General features: G+C 42.7%; 1 protein-coding gene across 8 annotated transcripts in view; it reads right to left on the bottom strand.

Moving 5' to 3' along the window:
- The window catches only part of TPP2 (tripeptidyl peptidase 2), a 68,086-nt gene extending 50,866 nt beyond the window's left edge, over positions 1 to 17,220 (bottom strand). For 5 of the 8 annotated variants that reach the window (XM_023252982.2, XM_023252997.2, XM_023252986.2 and 2 more), the window contains exons 1-3: positions 16,973 to 17,219; positions 9,726 to 9,854; positions 1,152 to 1,247 (exon numbers count right to left, since the gene is read on the bottom strand). In XM_023252982.2, the coding sequence (XP_023108750.1) occupies positions 1,152 to 1,247; positions 9,726 to 9,854; positions 16,973 to 17,137 (390 nt within the window). In that variant the 5' untranslated portion in view covers positions 17,138 to 17,219. Of the gene's footprint in view, positions 1 to 1,151; positions 1,248 to 9,725; positions 9,855 to 16,972 lie in introns of all 8 variants that reach the window. The other 3 variants (XM_023252993.2, XM_045055656.1, XM_023253002.2) reach the window with 2 other exon arrangements.
- Between the last annotated feature and the right edge of the window lie 905 nt (positions 17,221 to 18,125).

Below are 18,125 nucleotides of genomic sequence, written 5' to 3'. Positions count from 1 at the left end.
GGGTTGAAATTAACTTACTCTATATCTGCATGTTAATTTGCATCTTATTGATACAACTGATTAAATTTAAGATAGTGCATAATACCGTTATGTGTATTTCAGCCTGAAATTTTAAAATAAATTAGTATCCAGTAAGTTATATGCATTTTTTGTAACTTTATTTTTTGCAGAACGATGAGAATCAAATATGTAAAGGTTATATATGCAACATGCTGAGTAGTTCTTATGGTTCACAGACCCCCTGGAGAAGCAAATTACAATGCTATGATGAGATGAAACGTTCCATAGGTCTTACCCATCAGGCTCATTTTCAAGGATCACATCTTCTTTTGCAGTTGCAACTCTGCACCTGTATCAGCTACCAGTATTATAGCAATCTAATAAAGTGGTACTGGCAAATATGGGAGCCATGTGTTGCTACTTAGATTTAAATTTTAAAATATTACATAAAATTAAATTTTCCTACTAGTCACATTTCAAGTTCTCGACAGCTACTTGTGGCCAGTGGCTGCCATGATGGACAGATGCTGAACACTTCCATCATCACAGAAAGATTTACTCAGTAGCTCCGTTTTAAAGCAGACTCCTCCTTCTTCAATTTGCAATTCTTATTTCTCTAATGACAGACTTGTGTTTTCCACGCTTTAGCTGCTTTGGTCTGAGCAACCCTTTTTTTCTTAGTACTGAATGATGACTAACTGGGATCAAGAAGCCTAGTTAAACGGTTAAGAAAAATGGGACAAATTATCATAGAAGCTACAGGACCAGGAATAAATAAGTCGGCCAGGGCTTTAAATCAACTTTAAACAGTCTTTAGCCTTTTGGAGATTTAAAAAAAAAAAAAAAAAAAAAAAAAAGTCCTTCAAAACTCCAATGAAAGCTATATTTGAACTCCCAGAAAAACACAAATATACAAAAACTTGAATTTCAATGTATTCACAACATTCTCTAAACTTAGCCATGTATCCAAGATTAAGAATGGTGACTTTAAATGGGTAACATTCCACTGACCAGAACCTTTAAGCAGTCATTGTCTGAAAGGCTCCCGGTCTCCACAATAATTAAGAGTTAACAGGATCTTATGAAAAATTTTTTTCTTCAGTAGGAAAAAAATTTGAGGAAGAAGTCATTGATTCTAGACTGGACATTACCTGTATCCTTTCCTTGAGCGCCTTTGGATAGAAGTCATAGCCATTTTTAATGCCAATATGATATTTGCCTGAGGGATTTATCCAGCTCACAGGAATCTATAGAAAAAGAGCAAATTGTTGACTCACTAAATGCTTCCCAATTCCAATGATTTACTACTGGAGAGAAAGGTTATTTCACTTCTATCCTAATGGCTCAACTTGGATAAGCAAGGTTGTGTATTAGAGCAATATTTCTCATATTCTAAGATGCCACTTAATATCTCTCTGGAGTTTTTCTCATTCATAAGTAGTATGTTTCACTCAGGGTATCTTTCTTTTTCTTTCTAGAGAGAAAGCAGGGGCAAGGAAGAGGGGCAGAGGAAGAGAGAGAGAATCCTAAGCAGGCTCCATGCTCAGACCAGAGCTCCACACAGGGCTCAATCCCACCACTGTGAGATCATGACCTGACCTGAAATCAAGAGTTGGGCACCTAACCCACTGAGCCACCCAGGCGCCCCAAGATACCTTTGAATCACAATGTTTCATGGTCTATAAAGTGCTTTCAACATAAGCTACCTTATTAAACTGCTACAATCTTTAGTTCTCAAGCATCAAGGAAACCTCACCTCTCCCTCCCTTCTCAGACCTACTTACTGCCCAACTAGGGGCAAAGAAGAGCAGTTAACAGACCCTCTCCATGCTTAGATTTCCTGTTAAGAACTGCATTCTCTACAATCAACAGGGATAATGCCTAGATACTTAAAATGAGCTCTTTAAGAAAAAAGTTATATAAGATTACATTAATTATATAGAACATCTTATAATAGTCTTTCTAAATATCTCAAAGTATTTAAAAATAACACTTAAAGCCTCTAATTAACAGAATGATGTAAACAGCATGCCCAGTGTACAAATGGAAAAAGCAAAGAAACAAAAAGAAATCACACTGCTTGCCCAAACCACAGGAAGGCTGAAAAGAAAGCTAGAATCTAGCTCTATCATGGAGACCAAAACATCCAGTGTAAAGATAAACCTGGCTGTGAATCCAAACTCTACCACTAACCAGAGTGGACCCACAGGTTCCTACTTCCTGGTGTGTAAAAGGAAAAAAATTAATAATCTCCACCTTATGATTTGCACAAATACACTGAACACCAACTAACTTCAAATGTCAATCAAGAACATGTGGAATGTTCACTCTCTTTGTAATCACAGGACCCCCGGTCATCAAAAACAGCTTTCAAATGTGTATAAAACACGAGGTTGAACTATCAACCACCCAGAGTTGGCTGACTCATGAGTTCTCACTCGGGTAGTTATCTGTAACTGGCTCACCCCTGGTCCCTCATCAAGTTAGTCCCCAGGAAAGAAACTTTTGGATGAAATTTTCTCACGACTGAATAGAGGAAAAAACCCACCATTCACAGCACTTCAAAGATCGACTTTTTAAAAGCCCGCATATGTCAGTAAACATTTCTGAATCGAATGGATGTCTGGAGTATATGATGGCATATAAACTGGTGCTTTTCTTTCACAATTTACCAATCTCTTTTAGAGAACAGGAATTCTTAACTCTTAATGTTCCTGCAGCAGCCCTTGACATCACAACAATACAGTGTTGCAACAACAAAAAAAGTAATCCCTCGCTGGCAAATTCAAACACTATTTCATCACAGGTGTCCCACTACACAGGTCTTGTAACCCTAGGCTAGTGGCAACTTCTCGCACAAGGAGATTATAAAAGGCCGTGAAATGCCGAAGGATTAAACGGAGTGACTGACTGGAATAACAGCAAGATAAACAGGTGCGAACACGTATTTAACCACAATTACTTACAATATATGTAACGCAATAAAAATAATAGACATAATTTATATTTAATCATAAATGAGACCAAAATCTGCAGTGTCCACACAACCAGATACTTTTCAAATCACTACTATGTATTTTCCTCACAGTAAAGGCAGACTGGTTATTTATTAAAAATTCAACTACAAAAATCATAAATGTTATAATCACAGTTCTGCTATCTAGAGTTAACCAAATTTGAGTAAAGCTAACTTTATCCTATGAAGCAATTATGGAGTATGTCATTTTGCCTATTTGAGTATTTTATACACATGAACTTATTTTTGGTCTCTTTTAAGAATCCAAGCTTTATATTTTGACCACTTAAGTGGTTTCTTTAAAATGGTTTTATTACATGGTAACTACTGTTGAACTAGAGACCTGCTCGCATGGAGTCAGGCGGCCAGCAGGGGGTGCTCTCATGCACTACCACTCATGGAGGGGGACCTCGCGGGTGCACAGACTTTCCCATCCAGGCAGGAGGCAGTTTACTGCAAGGGGCGCTTCGTGTCCACCAGGCCTCCTGCCTTCGCCTCTTTCCTCTATATGAAATAGCAGTCCTCTCCTTTGTTCTGGGGACTTGTCTACGATTTTGCCAAAGGCTGCTCATTCTGGATTGCAGTTCTCTGCTATTCTGGAATAAACCCACTTTTGCTGGTAAACAACTGGCAGTTTTATTTTAAGGTTAACACTGCAATGGAATAAGATCATTTTCATAAGAGAAACAGAATCTCTTTGATTACTAATTACACCTCTTTTCCCTGACTCTTTTAAGGGGATGCCTAATGAATTGAACATTTCCTTAACAAGCCAAATGTCATCATAAGTGTTAATGTCCCATTTTTTTTTTTTTTTTTAACTTCAAACTCTGTCAGCCTTTGTCAGCCTCATGGTCTTGCCAGCTATCACTGCATCTAAATATGGTGCCACATTTGGCCAAGTGATTCACTAGGCCTGGGCTTTTTTACATATATATATATATATATATATATATATATATATATATATATATAAAAGAATAAATATTGATGATTTAAAGACTGACTTCAAGTTAAATGTGGTAAATTTTAAAAAGCACTATGCTCCCTTCCAAATGGCTACTAAAGTTAGAATAAGGAAAATGAGGAAAAAAACATCCAAAGGACACAGAGAATTGGAAGTGAGACTTTGAAGCTGTATCACCCCACTGTGAAGGTTGCAAAGTAAAAGGCAACACTGAAAATTTGTGGGGAGATTATAGCAACTGGTCTTCAGATGGAAAAACAGATACAGCCTAAAATCAATACCAGCTGAATTCTAGAATAGGAAAAGAAACATGGCAAAAGTTTTTAGAAAATAGTAGAGGAGAATACCTTCTTGATCTTGGGGTCAGGAAGGACATGCAAAGGTCATTAAGACATGAAAAACCCTAATCAAAAAGGCAAAGACTAATATCCAAATACATTAAATTTAACGGCTTCTAGCTCTCAAAGGACACCGCCCAGAAAGTGAACACAGACATACAGAATGGGAGAAGACACCTGACCCACAGTCCATCACAGGACAGATTCTCAGAATACATATGAAATTCTGCAAATTAGTAAGAAACACGACAACTCACTGGGGGAGAGAGGGCAAATGGACTCGAACACGTACTTTCCAAGAGAGGAAATCCTCATGTCTAATCAATATATAAAAAGGAGTTCAATCTTATTAGTAATTAGAGAATATGAATTAAAACCACAACATGATACACCTAGATTCCCCACATATTTGCAAAGATTTTAGCCTAAAAATACCAACTGTTACCAGTTTAGCTATCAAATTTCTTGCACACTGCTAGTAGAAATGCAGGTTAGTGCAAATACTTGGAAAATCTGTTTGACATCACCTAGTTAAGTTGTATCTCTAAGACTCAGCAATTCTAGGTATGCATCCTGGAGGTTATCTACACACATGTGCAAAAGATACATACACGTGAATGTTCTCTGAAGAGCTGTTAGTGACTCCTAAACTGGAAACAACAGCTCATCCTCAGTGGAGTGGACAGAACTGGTATATACAAACCTCGGTATCTTGAACAGCAATGAAATTAAACAACTCGTTACTACATACAACATCCTGGCTTGAGTGGCAAGAATCTTGCAAACAACTGATATAAAATGATACACAAATGAGGTCATTCATATAAAGTCCACAAACAGGCAAAACCAACAATATATTTCACGTATCCACACAGAGGTGGTAAAACTATAAAGCAAAGCACAGAAATGATCATCACAAAAGTCCAAGTAGGTTGTGATCTGGGAGAATGCAGGAAGCTTCTGAGGTGTGGTCATATTCTTTGTCCCATCTGGGTAGCAGATAAAGTGGCATCCACTTCAGTATTCATCAAGCTGTACGTATGTGTTTTATGCACTTTCCTTTATGCCTGTACATTTCATCATAAAAGATTTTAAGCTTCTGTTCACTTTTTTGCCTCTACTTGCTCATAGGAGTGTCACTTTCCAAAGTAACTGACCACTAGTTTCTCAAGAAGGCCTAGGAATGGCCTCCTTAGAGAAAGAGATTATTGGAATGTTCAAAGCACTTAACCAGTAGTTCATCTCAAACAGGGAAAGCAAGACATTAACTGTCAACAGTTTATGGGCGATTTCAAAGAAGCTGAAATACAGCTATTTAATTCATCTTAAGGCATGGTCAAGTCAAAGAAACCTGAACACTTCGCTATGTTGCTAAGAACTGTGTGCTAAAGAGCTCTGAGAGATCCGAGCTAGCCAGAATACCAGCGACTATTCTTTCTGATGCCCACTGCAAAGTATCTGAACACCTGCATTTCCTTGAAAGAAAACAAGCTGAACGTGTATGTGGGTATGTTCTGTGTTCAGATAAAGAGCTAACACCAAGAAGACTGGTGGAAAGCCTGTATAAGGAACAATCAGACACCTGCTGCACATCCCATGTGCTGCCCAAAACTGACCAGCCAGTCAACTGGACGTTGAACCAGAGAGACATGGAAATGTCAGCTTTCTTGAGGGATTCACACAGCAGAGCGGAGAGGTGAGACATTCTTAAGAGTCTGCAAGAGATCTCTCCAGGCACCTTTCCAGGCATGAGCCCTTGAGAGGCTTCTCTCCCTCTCCCCCAAACCCCAGGCCGAACTGGCCAAGTCCTCTTGGAGGTAAATGAGCATATCTTAATGGGAAAAAGTATGCCATATACTGCCACTTTGGAGTCTGTCACAATAGCATCACTGAGACCCACACCCCAAGGCCCTGCAAAGGCAGAGAGCACCTTTGTCCCCTTTAGGTGCCTTGTTAACCAAGAGACAGCCAGGGTAGCTAGACAGCTGGGGGAAAGCTCTCAGGTAGAAAGTAGAGCACAAGGAAGGGGGAGAGGTAGAGAGAGCAGGAGAAGAGGAGGAAGAGAAAGGGAAGAGGGAGGAGGGAACAGGAGGGGTGAAGAAAAAGGAAGAGAAAGGGGAAAGGAGAATGGGAGGAAGAGGAAGGTGAGTAAAGAGAGGATGAAGAAACTAGAAAAAAAATTTAGACAATATTCCCACATAAAATGTTGTATACCTGACACGAAGATATGCTCTGAGTGAACATGAACAGACTTGCATTTAAAAATAATAGGCAAAAATTAACAATATTCAATGTGAGACTTAGCAAAGAATACTAAGAAATCTCAGAAATCTCTCAGGAAGGAAAAAAACAAACACAAGCAATGAGGGTGGAAAAACATAAGAAAACTGGAAGATCAATTCAAGAGGTCCAATGTCCAATCATCAGGATTCCAGATAAAAGAACAGCAAAAACAGTGGAAGGAAGAACCCCAGAGACAATACCAGGAAACTTCTCAGAAACGAACGACCTGGAAAGTGAACTCTCTTCTTCCACACTGCTAATTCCACAGATAAAAATTCAAGAATTAAGAAGGGTATGTTACTTAAAACCCTGAAGAAAATGTAACATCAAAGACTTCCCTCTCGGAGAGTGGGAATTGGTGGTGAAAGGGGAGACGCAGGGCACCGCACTCCGCTTCTCCTGTTAGAAGCTGTGGACAAGCATTTGTCCTTTTAAATTCTGAAGACACACTGAATACAAAAAAAATTAAGTTAAAACCTCCTGCTATATTGATGGGCAGAGAATACTTAACAGTAGAGCTAAAGAAGTAGGTCATCAGGTTGGGAAAAGATTTAAGTAGTAATCTGTCGATTTTCTGATCTTATTTCCTGCCATATACATGGTACATCCACTTCTGCCTTTGAGCACGAGTGGTATTATCAGTCCATGTGGTTTAAAGTATGGGCTATTACAGTTATTTAAAATAAACAACTGAGTGGGTGCCTGGGTGGCTCAGTCGGTTAAGTGTCCGACTCTTGAATTCAGCTCAGGTCATGATCTCACAGTTCATGGGTTCGAGCCCCATGTCGGGCTCCACAATGTGTGGAGCCTGCTTGGGATTCTCTCTCTCTGCCCCTCCCCGGCTCGCTCTCTCGCTCTCTCTCTCTCATAAAATAAACTTATAAAACAACAACAACAATTGAGGACAAAACTTTACAGGATTCTAAATCTTTGGAACCTACTAGAAGCATTCCCTAATTTCCCAAAGAATGTAACTCACAGGAATCCCAATGTGTCTTCTCTGAAATATAGTCTAAATAACAACACAGACTTGGGGAAGGCAGGCAAAACCTCAGAATAATGCAGATGTGCAGAAATTCCTTTCCCTCTAGTTTACAATCTTCCTTCCTTCCTTCCCTCCCTCCCTCCCTCCCTCCCTCCTTTCTTTCTTTCTTTCTTTCGGCAGATGGTGTCTTACCTCAGGCACCATAAGAAAATACCATAGAATACTGGGTAGCTCAAACACCAGAAATTTATTTTCTTAGTTCTGAAGGCTGGGGGCATGGGATTAGAGCGCCAGCATGGTCAGGTTCTGGGGAGACTCTTCCTAACTTGCAGGCACAGCCTTCTCACTGTATTCTCACACGGGAGGGAGGGAGGGAGGGAGGGAGGGAGAGAGAGAGAGAGAGAGAGAGAACGAACGAACAGACTAATCCTGTCATGAGGGGCTCGCTCCCATGAGCTCATCTACCCCTAACACCATCTCCAAATACTATCAAATTGGGTGTCAGGGCTTCAACATATGACTTTTGGGGTCATACAAGCAATTCAGTCCTGGATGTTAATGCCTGCTGTGTGCCTATGGTAGCAGATTCTCAAGAAGACCCATGCCCTTGTATAGTCCTCTCCCCTTGGTAAAGGCAGGGCCTGTGACTAGCACTCCTGTGACTGTATTATGGTAAGTAATATAGCAAAGGTGAAGGCATTGTGCAGATACAATTAAGGTCTGTAATCAGGTGACTGATTTAATAAAAAAGGAGACTGCCCTGGTGAGCCTACCTAATCAGGTAGGCTCCTTAAAACAGAGACAGGGGCCATCCCAATGGTCAGAGAGATTCTCCTGCTGGCCTGGAAGAAGCAAACTGTGGTGAGCTCCAATAGCTGCAAGAAAAATATATTCTTCCAACAAGAAGAATGAAGTTGGAAGAGGATCCTGGCCTCAGATGAAACCACAGTTCCAACCAATACCTGAGTATAGTCTTGTGAGACACTGACCAGAGAACCACAGAAAGCAGTGCTGACCCGTGGAAACAGTAAAATAATAAATGCAGGAATGTATGTAGCTTTAAGCAGCTGAATTTGTGTTAACTCACTACATAGCACAACAACCTTATCCAGAAGAGGATGCCTAAACATAATTCAGAGAGACGGTAAAAGATGGCCAGAGTTAAATACAGCTCTTTAAACATATAAATAAGCACAAATTCATTTTCCAAACTAATTCTGCTTATTGGTTTAAAATACCAAACCACAATCAAATTCTTGACATCTATAAGCTCATTAGCTAACATCTCATGAATTGCTTTATGTTAGCAATCTAATCATTTTTCATGTTAGCTCACCTTTCTACCAAGCACATAGAGTTAACACAAAGCCAGTCACTTAAGTCCACAATGATTAAATCATAAATATTTCCTGTTCAAGTTCTCAGAAGGAACAGGAAACAAGGCAAAACTATAACCTGGTCACTTTTCCCATCTTTCTATCCAAAACTTAAAAATTTTTAGAATTTGGCAACCACAATGAAAAATATATCCTAATTCTAAGCCCACTGTCACACAACAAAACAAATGACTTCTTCTAAGATGACCCCTGGTCCTCATGCTCTCGTGAAATTCCCTTCCCCTTTAAGTGTGTGCTGGGTTTCATGGCTCATTTCCAATGAAAACAAAATGGCAGAAGCAATGGAATGTGAATCCCAAGATTAATATGTAAAAAGACCATGGCCTCCATCTTGGGTACTCTCCTGGACTACTCACCCAGGGGGAAGACAGCTACATGGCGTATAGCAGCCCTGTGGAGAGGACCCTAAGCCTGCCAATAACCACTTGAGTGAGCTTGCAACAGACTCCCCTTCCCCACTCAGGCTGAGCCTTCAGATGAAACTGCAGCCCTGGCCAAGCTCAGGAGAGATCTTAAACAAGCGGCACCCAGCTAAGTCAAACCCAGATTACTGACACGCAGAAATTGTGAGATGATAAATGTTTGTTGTTTTAAAGCATGAAGTTTTGGGGGTAATCTGTTAAACAGCAACAGGTAACTAGTAACCTACCAGTAAACATAAGCTAAAAACACTAAATGCTTTGAGGCAACAGTACAAAAAAAGGAAAGAAAAATTCAATTAAAAGATTAAAGCTCTAACCTTGAGCACTCTTCCTGAAAGACCAATAATCTCACCATCTTTGGGCTCTACTACTGTAGCAGTATTCACATCACCACTTCCTGTTGTATCAATGATATCGATGATTTTTGGTTTTCCATCAGTTGTGACCTGAAAATGAAGGGATAATTGAAATATGAATTATAGATTTAGTTTCTTAATCATTATAAAAAGCAATGCCAACCCCCATATATGTGTGCACACATGTACACATACATAAAATACCCTATAAAATCTGCATTCATTTAAAAAAGAAAATTGAGTTGTTTTAAGCCAAAAGCTGGAGAGATACTTACAAAAAAATTACTCATGAAAAACAAAGAATCCTTCAAGTGATTTTACACAGTTAATAAATACTTACTAAGCATTTACCACAGGCCACTCGTTTAGGTGTTGGGGACACACACACAGTAATGATCAATACCTAGAAGTCCCTGGTCTCACAGATCTTCTGTTCTACTCAATTAACATGTCAGATACCTAACGCCAGATGGTGATAATTATTATGGAGAAAAATTAAGGAGAAGGAGGAGGTAGCGTGGGGTTTTCAGTAACTAGGTTGGTTAAGAAAGATCTCACTGAGAAGGTAACATCTGAGAAAAGATCTGAAGAAGGTAAGCTCTGGGCCCGACAAGCACAAACCTTCAGGGGAAAACATGTAATGACATTTCATTACAGGATGCCCACCGGCACTCAAACTTCGTTAAGTCCAAAGTTCAAACTTAACATTCGAACTTCCTTCCCTCCAGGCTCTGCCATCTCAGGAATCCGCACATACCCAGTTGCTCAAACCAGAGAGTTCAACGTCCTTCTCGGATTCCTTTCTCTGGTTTGCTGCCCACATCAAATCTGTCAGGAAGTCATCTTCATTCCACCTCTAAAATACAGTTCGAGTCCATCTTCTCTGGATTTTCGCCACCGCTATCCCAACCCTCTCCCCACCACCACCTCTTGCCTTCCTGACACTGATGCTCTGTGCAGGTCTCCAGGGTGCGTTCGTGGCCTGCACCAGAAGCAAGAGGACAAGCTGTGCAATGGCAGCCGCCAGCTCCCATGCGGCCCCCTGCCATGGAGCTCCCGCACTCAGCACAAAAGCCTCTGAGCGACCCGTTCCACCGTAGCCCTGGACCACTGTAACCGCACTGGCCTCCTCTCAGTTCCTGCCACGTGCCAACCTTTCCCTGTCCCACGACTCTGTGCACACAGTCCTTCCGCTTGGGATCCTCTGTCTGTCCCTTCAGCTGTTCCATAGAAATCCCCATCTCATCTTTCGGCCTTCTACTAAAATGTCACCTCTTCAGAAGGCCTCCGTGATGACCTCTTCTGTGGGCAGTCACCACCCTAAACCTGAGCCTTATTCCTCCTCACTGGGCCTTGTTTCCCTCACAGAATTTGTAATTCTACAGTTAGCTGATTCCTCATCTATTTCCACTATTAGAAAGTAAGTTCCCTAAGGGCAAGGACTAGGTCTATTTTATTCACCAAATTCTCCCAAACCTAGCAGTGCCTGGTTGGTGCTCAATACAGATTTAATTACTGAATGATCTGACACAAACTGCTCAGCATTAAGACTGATTTTTCTAAGGCCTGGTTTCTTGGCCAGTTCACAAATTTTCTTTGGGGCCATGCAGACTACTACAGGTGACAGCAGTCCTGTATTTCCACACTGCTTTTGTTGGAAAAATCACTTCTTGGCTTGCTTTGCAAAGGGAATCTGTAGCATTCAAGATAGAGGTACTGAGTTACCAGCAGGGAATCGTCAGGCCGGGAGACACAAAGACGACCGGAAAAAGACAATCCCCCGGGGCGCCTGGGTGGCTCAGTCGGTTAAGCGGCCGACTTCAGCTCAGGTCATGATCTCGCGGTCCGTGAGTTCGAGCCCCGCATTGGGCTCTGGGCTGACAGCTCAGAGCCTGGAACCTGTTTTAGATTCTGTGTCTCCCTCTCTCTGCCCCTCCCCCACTCATGCTCTGTCTCTCTCTGTCTCAAAAATAAATAAATGTTAAAAAAAAAATTAAAAAAAAAAAGACAACCCCCTGCCTATCCTCAAGGAGGGGGGCGGAGAAAAAAGGGAACGCAAAAAAAATGCCAAGAGCATCAGAGAAGCACAAGGTCTTCCAACTCCTTTCCACCCAGAGAATTCACATTCACACTCTTTAAGATCAAGCTAAGTGTCCCTCTGTGTGTCTTTCCAGGCACTTCTCCCACTGTAGTGTCCTCAAAGCCCTGTAGGTAAGGGTTACCAAGGGAGGAGAGGGAAAGTTACCACGTAGAGGAAACAAAGGCACAAGTTTTTCTTTATGAGGCAGAAGCAAAGAGGTTCTTGGCGGGCCCCAAATCTTCCTCCAACTACATTGCTATAGAACCACCTGGGGCCATAAAGGCCTCCCAGGTACAGCTGCCTTTTTTAAATTTTTTAACGGAAACTTTAAGCTGGATACTTATTTCTTGGAAATTGTCTATACTAGTAACAAAATAACTAATATACTCAGGAGGCTCAAAATCAGTTTAAAAAAATGACTTTGGAAGTCAAACCAAATTCTGATAAGATCATGATAAAATTAACTGATTAAATCCGCTACTGGCTTTGAAGGGATTGGCTAAGCATCTTTGGAAATAAAATAAATGAAGGAAAATATAAGAAAATCAACCAAAATACAAAATGGAAATACTCCCTTATAAAATTAAAACTAGCTAAATCACGTAAGAAAATAATCGATTTCAAAATGTATTCCAAATAAGTCTGTAACTTGAAAGCTAAGCCATAGCACTAGGAACACAATCAACTATCTTTATCTTCTCAACGAGCAAACAACTTCAGTGACTTGAGATCAAGAATCACAAGAGATCACTAACAAGCCAGACAACAGATCCCTCTCATTAGAAACCTCATTATCAGTGTGTGAGCAAAGGAAGAAAACCTAATGGGATTTGGTGACTTATTTACCATCTACTATTGCCACCAGCTTTACTTATTAGTCTGTCTCTTTCATTACAACTTCTTACATATGCACTTTTCTATCCCTGTACTTCTTTCTCCATTAGGTAAAGGAAACCACACCACTGGAGACAATAAGACACAAGAGGGAATTTGGGGTTAGGGAGGAGAGGTGTTAAAAAAGGCAAACCGGCTGAGGATTTTGCAATGGAGCTTTGGGAGAAGTAGGACAGTGAACTGCTACCATCAGAATGAATTCCCTCATCTTTGCAGGGGGAGGAGGAGGATGTTATGAGCAGAGCTAGGGTAGTACGCCATGTGCATTGGGGTGGGGGACTGAGAAAGGCCTAGGGGGCTATGCTGGACAAACAAAACAGAAATTGCCCAAAGGTTTCCCTCACGTCAAGACTCTAAGTCACTTTGTGTCTCCACTGAATTGATTATGGTGAGGAAGCTGGTGAGGGCTGGGAGCTCCCGTCATTAAACACGAGGATCAGAAGAAAGCGGGAAAGGGGAGTTGCAAATCATCCTGAACAAAACAAGATGAATGTAGAAGCATTTACTTGAAAATATTCTTTTAAGCAAGGGAAGATATTTCATAAGCAAGTACTATTAAATGACTTATTCTGAGGACGTAATGATGAATGAATCAGACAGGCTCCGCTTTCAGAAAGCTTACAATCCAGTTGGAAAACAGATTAGTAAAGAGATAACTGCAACACAGGACAATAAATAAAAAAGGTAAGGACAGTGTGTACGAAAGCATGTAAGAATATAAAACCCAGCTTGGGGGAATTAGGGAAGACTAACCGCGAGAAAGGTAATAAAAATTAAAACCAACTGCATAGCATCCAACATTTGTAACCAATTATGTATCTATGATTTACTTTATTACTTCAGGAAATGTAAAAACAAAGATTTTTACAGGACCACTTGTAACCTTCCCCAAGCCATTTTTTTCTCCATGAGGAAATTATGCACGTTGTGCACACATTTTTTTTTTCTCATTCAACAAAAATAATGTGATAGGCACGTCTCCTACAAAATGCATTTGGACATATGCTGTCAAAGAATTTTAACTTATGCAGGAAAAAAGGTTACGTAAACAGAAATACTAAAATGAAACATTTTAAGCGCTACAGGGGAGCGGGGAGGGGGGATATGAACACATTGCTAGGAAAGCAAAAAGAAAAAAAGCACCCAAATAACTGTTGGTAAGGATGGGCCTTATTCATCCTGAAGCCTTGGGTCAAACACAATGCTGGGCACACACGTGTAGATATATGCTGGGGTCTTAATTCAGCCAGTAGAGGTCCCAAAAGCTAATAGGGTCAAGACCCAGGTGGGTCTTAACGGATTAAGCAAGTTACAGGTGAGGGTGGAAGGCTTGCGGGCAGATTAACTCATGTGTTGAGGAAAGGCCTGAAACACGGGGTGAGTGGAAAGGGTGGAATGTTCTGGATGGAAGCATAGGGCAAACAGTGAGAAGCAAAGCACCACGAGGAGGTCAAGCTGCACGGAGAAGCGCCACACAAAATTCAAATTCTGGAATTTTTAGGCAAAGGCAACTAGAATGCCAAAATTAAGTGCTTTGTTTTGTATTACACAAGGGTGTTACAGAAGCAGTTTCTTATTTTTTCTAAGGAAAATAATCTGGCATTGTAAAGGGTGGAGCCAAGAGAAGACTGGTGGCAGGAGACCAACTGGCCACTGTGTATTCTTTCCAGGTCAGTGCAAGTCCCATCTCGGCCTCAAAGCCAGCTCTCACTGGCCCCTGATCAATCCTGGTGACGCCTGCAGGAGGACGGCTTTTAACTCACCCTTGGGCACCTGCCAGGTGCCTGGATATTCGATGAGGAAAGATGTAATCATTTATGCACTTATTACTCCTTTCATGCTGTCTGCCCTCTACTTTTTTTTGAAGTTTATTTTGAGAGAGTGAGAGAGAATGCGCAGGGGAGGGGCAGAGAGGGAGAGAGGATCCCAAGCAGGCTCTGCACTGTCAGTGCAGAGTCCCATGAGGGGCTCGATCCCACGAACTGTGACATCGTGACCTGAGCCGAAACCAAGAGTCAGACGCTTAACCGACTGAAGCATCCAAGTGCCCCCACCCTCTGCTTTTCACAAGCCCAGACAGCTGTCACAAAAGACCACTGGGCCCAAAGCAGTCACTGAAGAATGACACCCCATTGCCATCTCCAAAGGGTTTATTTGTATCTCTGGTCCTCCATGCAGACCCCACCTGGCATTCTAAATGTCCACTCCTTTTTTTCTTTCCTTCCTATTTCTATCCACTTTCTCATCTTAATGATGTATACACGGAACTACAAAATAAATTGGCAAAAACAGGGGGAAAAAACCTTGAAAATTCACTCATGTGCAAGCCACTGTACTGAATTTCTTTAACTGGTCATATTTATGTCAGTATCTCAGAGTTAAAGTTGTTGGAAGACAAGAGTTACGTTTTCATTTTATTTCAATATTTTACTGCTTGAACATTTGTTATTACATGCCAATATCTAGTGTGTATTTATAATTCACACAGTGGGTGATTAAAATCCCAACCTAAACTCCTAAATAAACTTGCTTAAAAAAAAAAAAATCAGTGTTTACTTAATACTCTGCTTGAGCATTTGAAAAAGTCACATGTAATTAATCTTCTCAATCAATGTCCACAGCAACACTGTGTTGAGAACTGCTGTTACTTTACAGAGAGTAACGGAACAAAGTGATAAGCAGACTGGGAAATTCTACAAAAGCATTTTTACTGAGACAGTACTCCTCCAAACTCTCCTGATCCTTTTATTATCCTGACAAAAGAACCAGTGAACCACTTACCCCAGCTGTTCTCCTCCCACTTATCCCTATAAAAAGTAAACATACCCTAGGACAGAATGGAAACCATGACCACTCTGCAATCAAGCCTCAATGAGGTGATAGCTGTCACTGTTGCAAGGCTTCAGAGTTATTAATGCAACAACTGTATCACTAGAGCTACCAACAGTATGACTCCCTATTCTGATTCACCAAAGCTTCCTGGTCCCAAAAGCCCAAGGTGTGTTGTACTCCAGAGTGCTGCTGAAGACTTAACAGGAGAAAGCAAGATTCCTAAAGGGATCCTGTACAGTCAGACTGGTTCCCCTTCCCGCCCCCTCCCCAGCACCACATCTTAACCTCCAAAATGCTTCCTCGATTATTGGAAAGTGCAATAAAGGATCCAGAGGCCAGAGGGGACTTGGGGGAGGGAGAGAATTACTAAACTTCAGAGTATAGTGAAGAAAGGAGAGTAAGATACACAGATGAAGGGTTGACCAGAGGGAGAGGATTACATCCAGATTAGATTTTTAAAAGATGGATCTTCAACAGTGATATTTTGTTTATGACTGTATTTCATTAAATGCTAAGGCGAAATCTACAGAAGCCAAACTTCAAAGACTTTAGACAGAATACTTTTAATCAAGAAACACATTTTTAAAAAAATTACCTTTTGGTACAGTACTTTAAAGATTTCAAAGGTGCTTCTGGCAAAATTAAGCAATTTTTAAAAATCGTAATTAAAGTATGTTGTCTTATATTTGGAGATAAAAAAATTAAAGAAGCCTAATTTAATAGAGCCTGAAGAGTTGGCCAAAAACAAACTAAATTGGGTTCTTATGTAAAACAAAGACGAAGCCATGCGCTTCAATGACCCTAAACAAGTACAGTGCAGAAGATGGTTTAAAAATAGAACACATAAAACTACCAGAGGAAACTACCAGAGGAAGTTGACCGAGTTATCTTCTCGAAACCCGGCTTTGGTGCTAAAGACCAACAATTCTCCCCAGAACCAAATCCCCCGAACGACAGGAATAAAAAGGTTCTGATAGGTCGTTCGCCACTGTTCTGTTTCCTCCCCGCCCCCACCCCCGACAACTAATAAAAATTGTAAAATCCCCGTTAAAAAACAGTAGGCACGGGCCGGTGCCCGAGACACTAGGGACCTGCGGAGGAAGGCAGCGCGGCGGGAAGCGGCCCCGGAGCCCGGGCCTGGCAGCACCTGGGCAGGAAGGGGCTTCCTGGGCGAAAGGCGGACCCAGGCACCCCGGCCAGCCGCGCCTGGCACGCCGCTTTTGTCTGGGCCGGGCTGACGGCCCAGCCCGAGCCCCCATGCCTCCTCCCGGTGCCGGCTCCCGCTCGGCCGCAGCGCGGGCTTCGGCCTGCCGCGCTGCGAGGCTGCGTCCCCTCCACGTCCCCCGCCAGCCCGCCGGCCAGCCGGCCGCCCGCGCCCCCGCGCCCTCCGCGGCTGCCGCACCTGCATGCCAGGAGCCCCGGGGTCCACCCCCGTGTCCAGGACGGCGATGAGCACCCCCCGCCCGTCATACTCTGGGTAGCGACAGAGGAAGGAGGCGGCCCCGGTCTCTTTCTTGGGCAGGAGGCCGTGGAAGGGGAAGGGCTCCTCGGCCGCTGCGGTGGCCATGGACGCAGGCTGCAGGACGAGGAAGAGGCAAACTGCCAGGCTGCGCGTGGACGAGCGGCGCGAGGACACCCGGGCGGCCGCGGGCCTGGGCTGGGGCGAGGGGCGGGGCCGGGCGCCGGCCAATCCCGGCCCGCCAGGGGGAGGCGGCCAATCACGTGCCGCTACGTAACCCAACGGCGCCGCTCTCAGGACCTGGGCCCGAGTGTTGCCCGGGCCGCAGAGAAGGAGGCGGAGTCTGGCTCCGGTGCTGGAGATTTCGGCTCTTAGACTTGGGGTCTTAAAGAGACCTGCACTTGGGATTTTTTTTTTTTAGGAGAGGGCTGCGCTCCGAGGGAAGGGTCTGTGAGTCCCGGGAGAAACCCTCTCCGAGGGACAGGGAAGGAAATGAGCCGCCGGCCTGGGGTAGCGGAAACCCTTCCTAACTTCAAGTTGTGGACGAAAGTTTTCGGTCTGCTGCTGCAGGAGTCCCAGCTGCCCCGAGGAAAGGGAGCCGACTCTCGAACGCTAAACCCCCTGGAGTCGTAGGATATCGGCGATTTGCCCCGGTATACATTTTTGAAGGACAGTTTTTTGATTCTGTGGTGTAGGGTTTGTGTACCCCTTTGATCGCGGCCCAGACTGGGAGGAACAGGGTGGATTAGACCCGAGCCTCTGTCAACAGGAAGTGGGTTGTTGGCCATTGAGTTGGCCTCTTAGGCAGTGACAACGTAGGAGGCCGAAACGGGCCGCTCCTATCATCATTGCTAACCTTTGGCTTCCGAGATTTCTAAACAACATTCTTTTTGGCCCTTTAAATTGAAGTTCCTGGTTGTTCTTTAAGGTTCACTCAATTATCGAAACAATTTGCATTTTTTCAAGTTCACAGTGGCTGTCAATTGCTTCTTGCAGCCCGCACTACGGGTTCTTTAATGATCTATGTCTATATTCACGCCTGAGTAATCTTAGACTTTTAGTTTGTGCCAAAGACTCTTTTGGCAATCTGGTGAAG

This window comes from Felis catus, chromosome A1 (genome assembly GCF_018350175.1).
Source record: "Felis catus isolate Fca126 chromosome A1, F.catus_Fca126_mat1.0, whole genome shotgun sequence".
Taxonomy (NCBI): Eukaryota; Metazoa; Chordata; class Mammalia; order Carnivora; family Felidae; genus Felis; species Felis catus.
The sequence above is the reverse complement of the archived record's forward strand: the minus strand, read 5'-3'. Positions and strand labels throughout refer to the sequence as shown.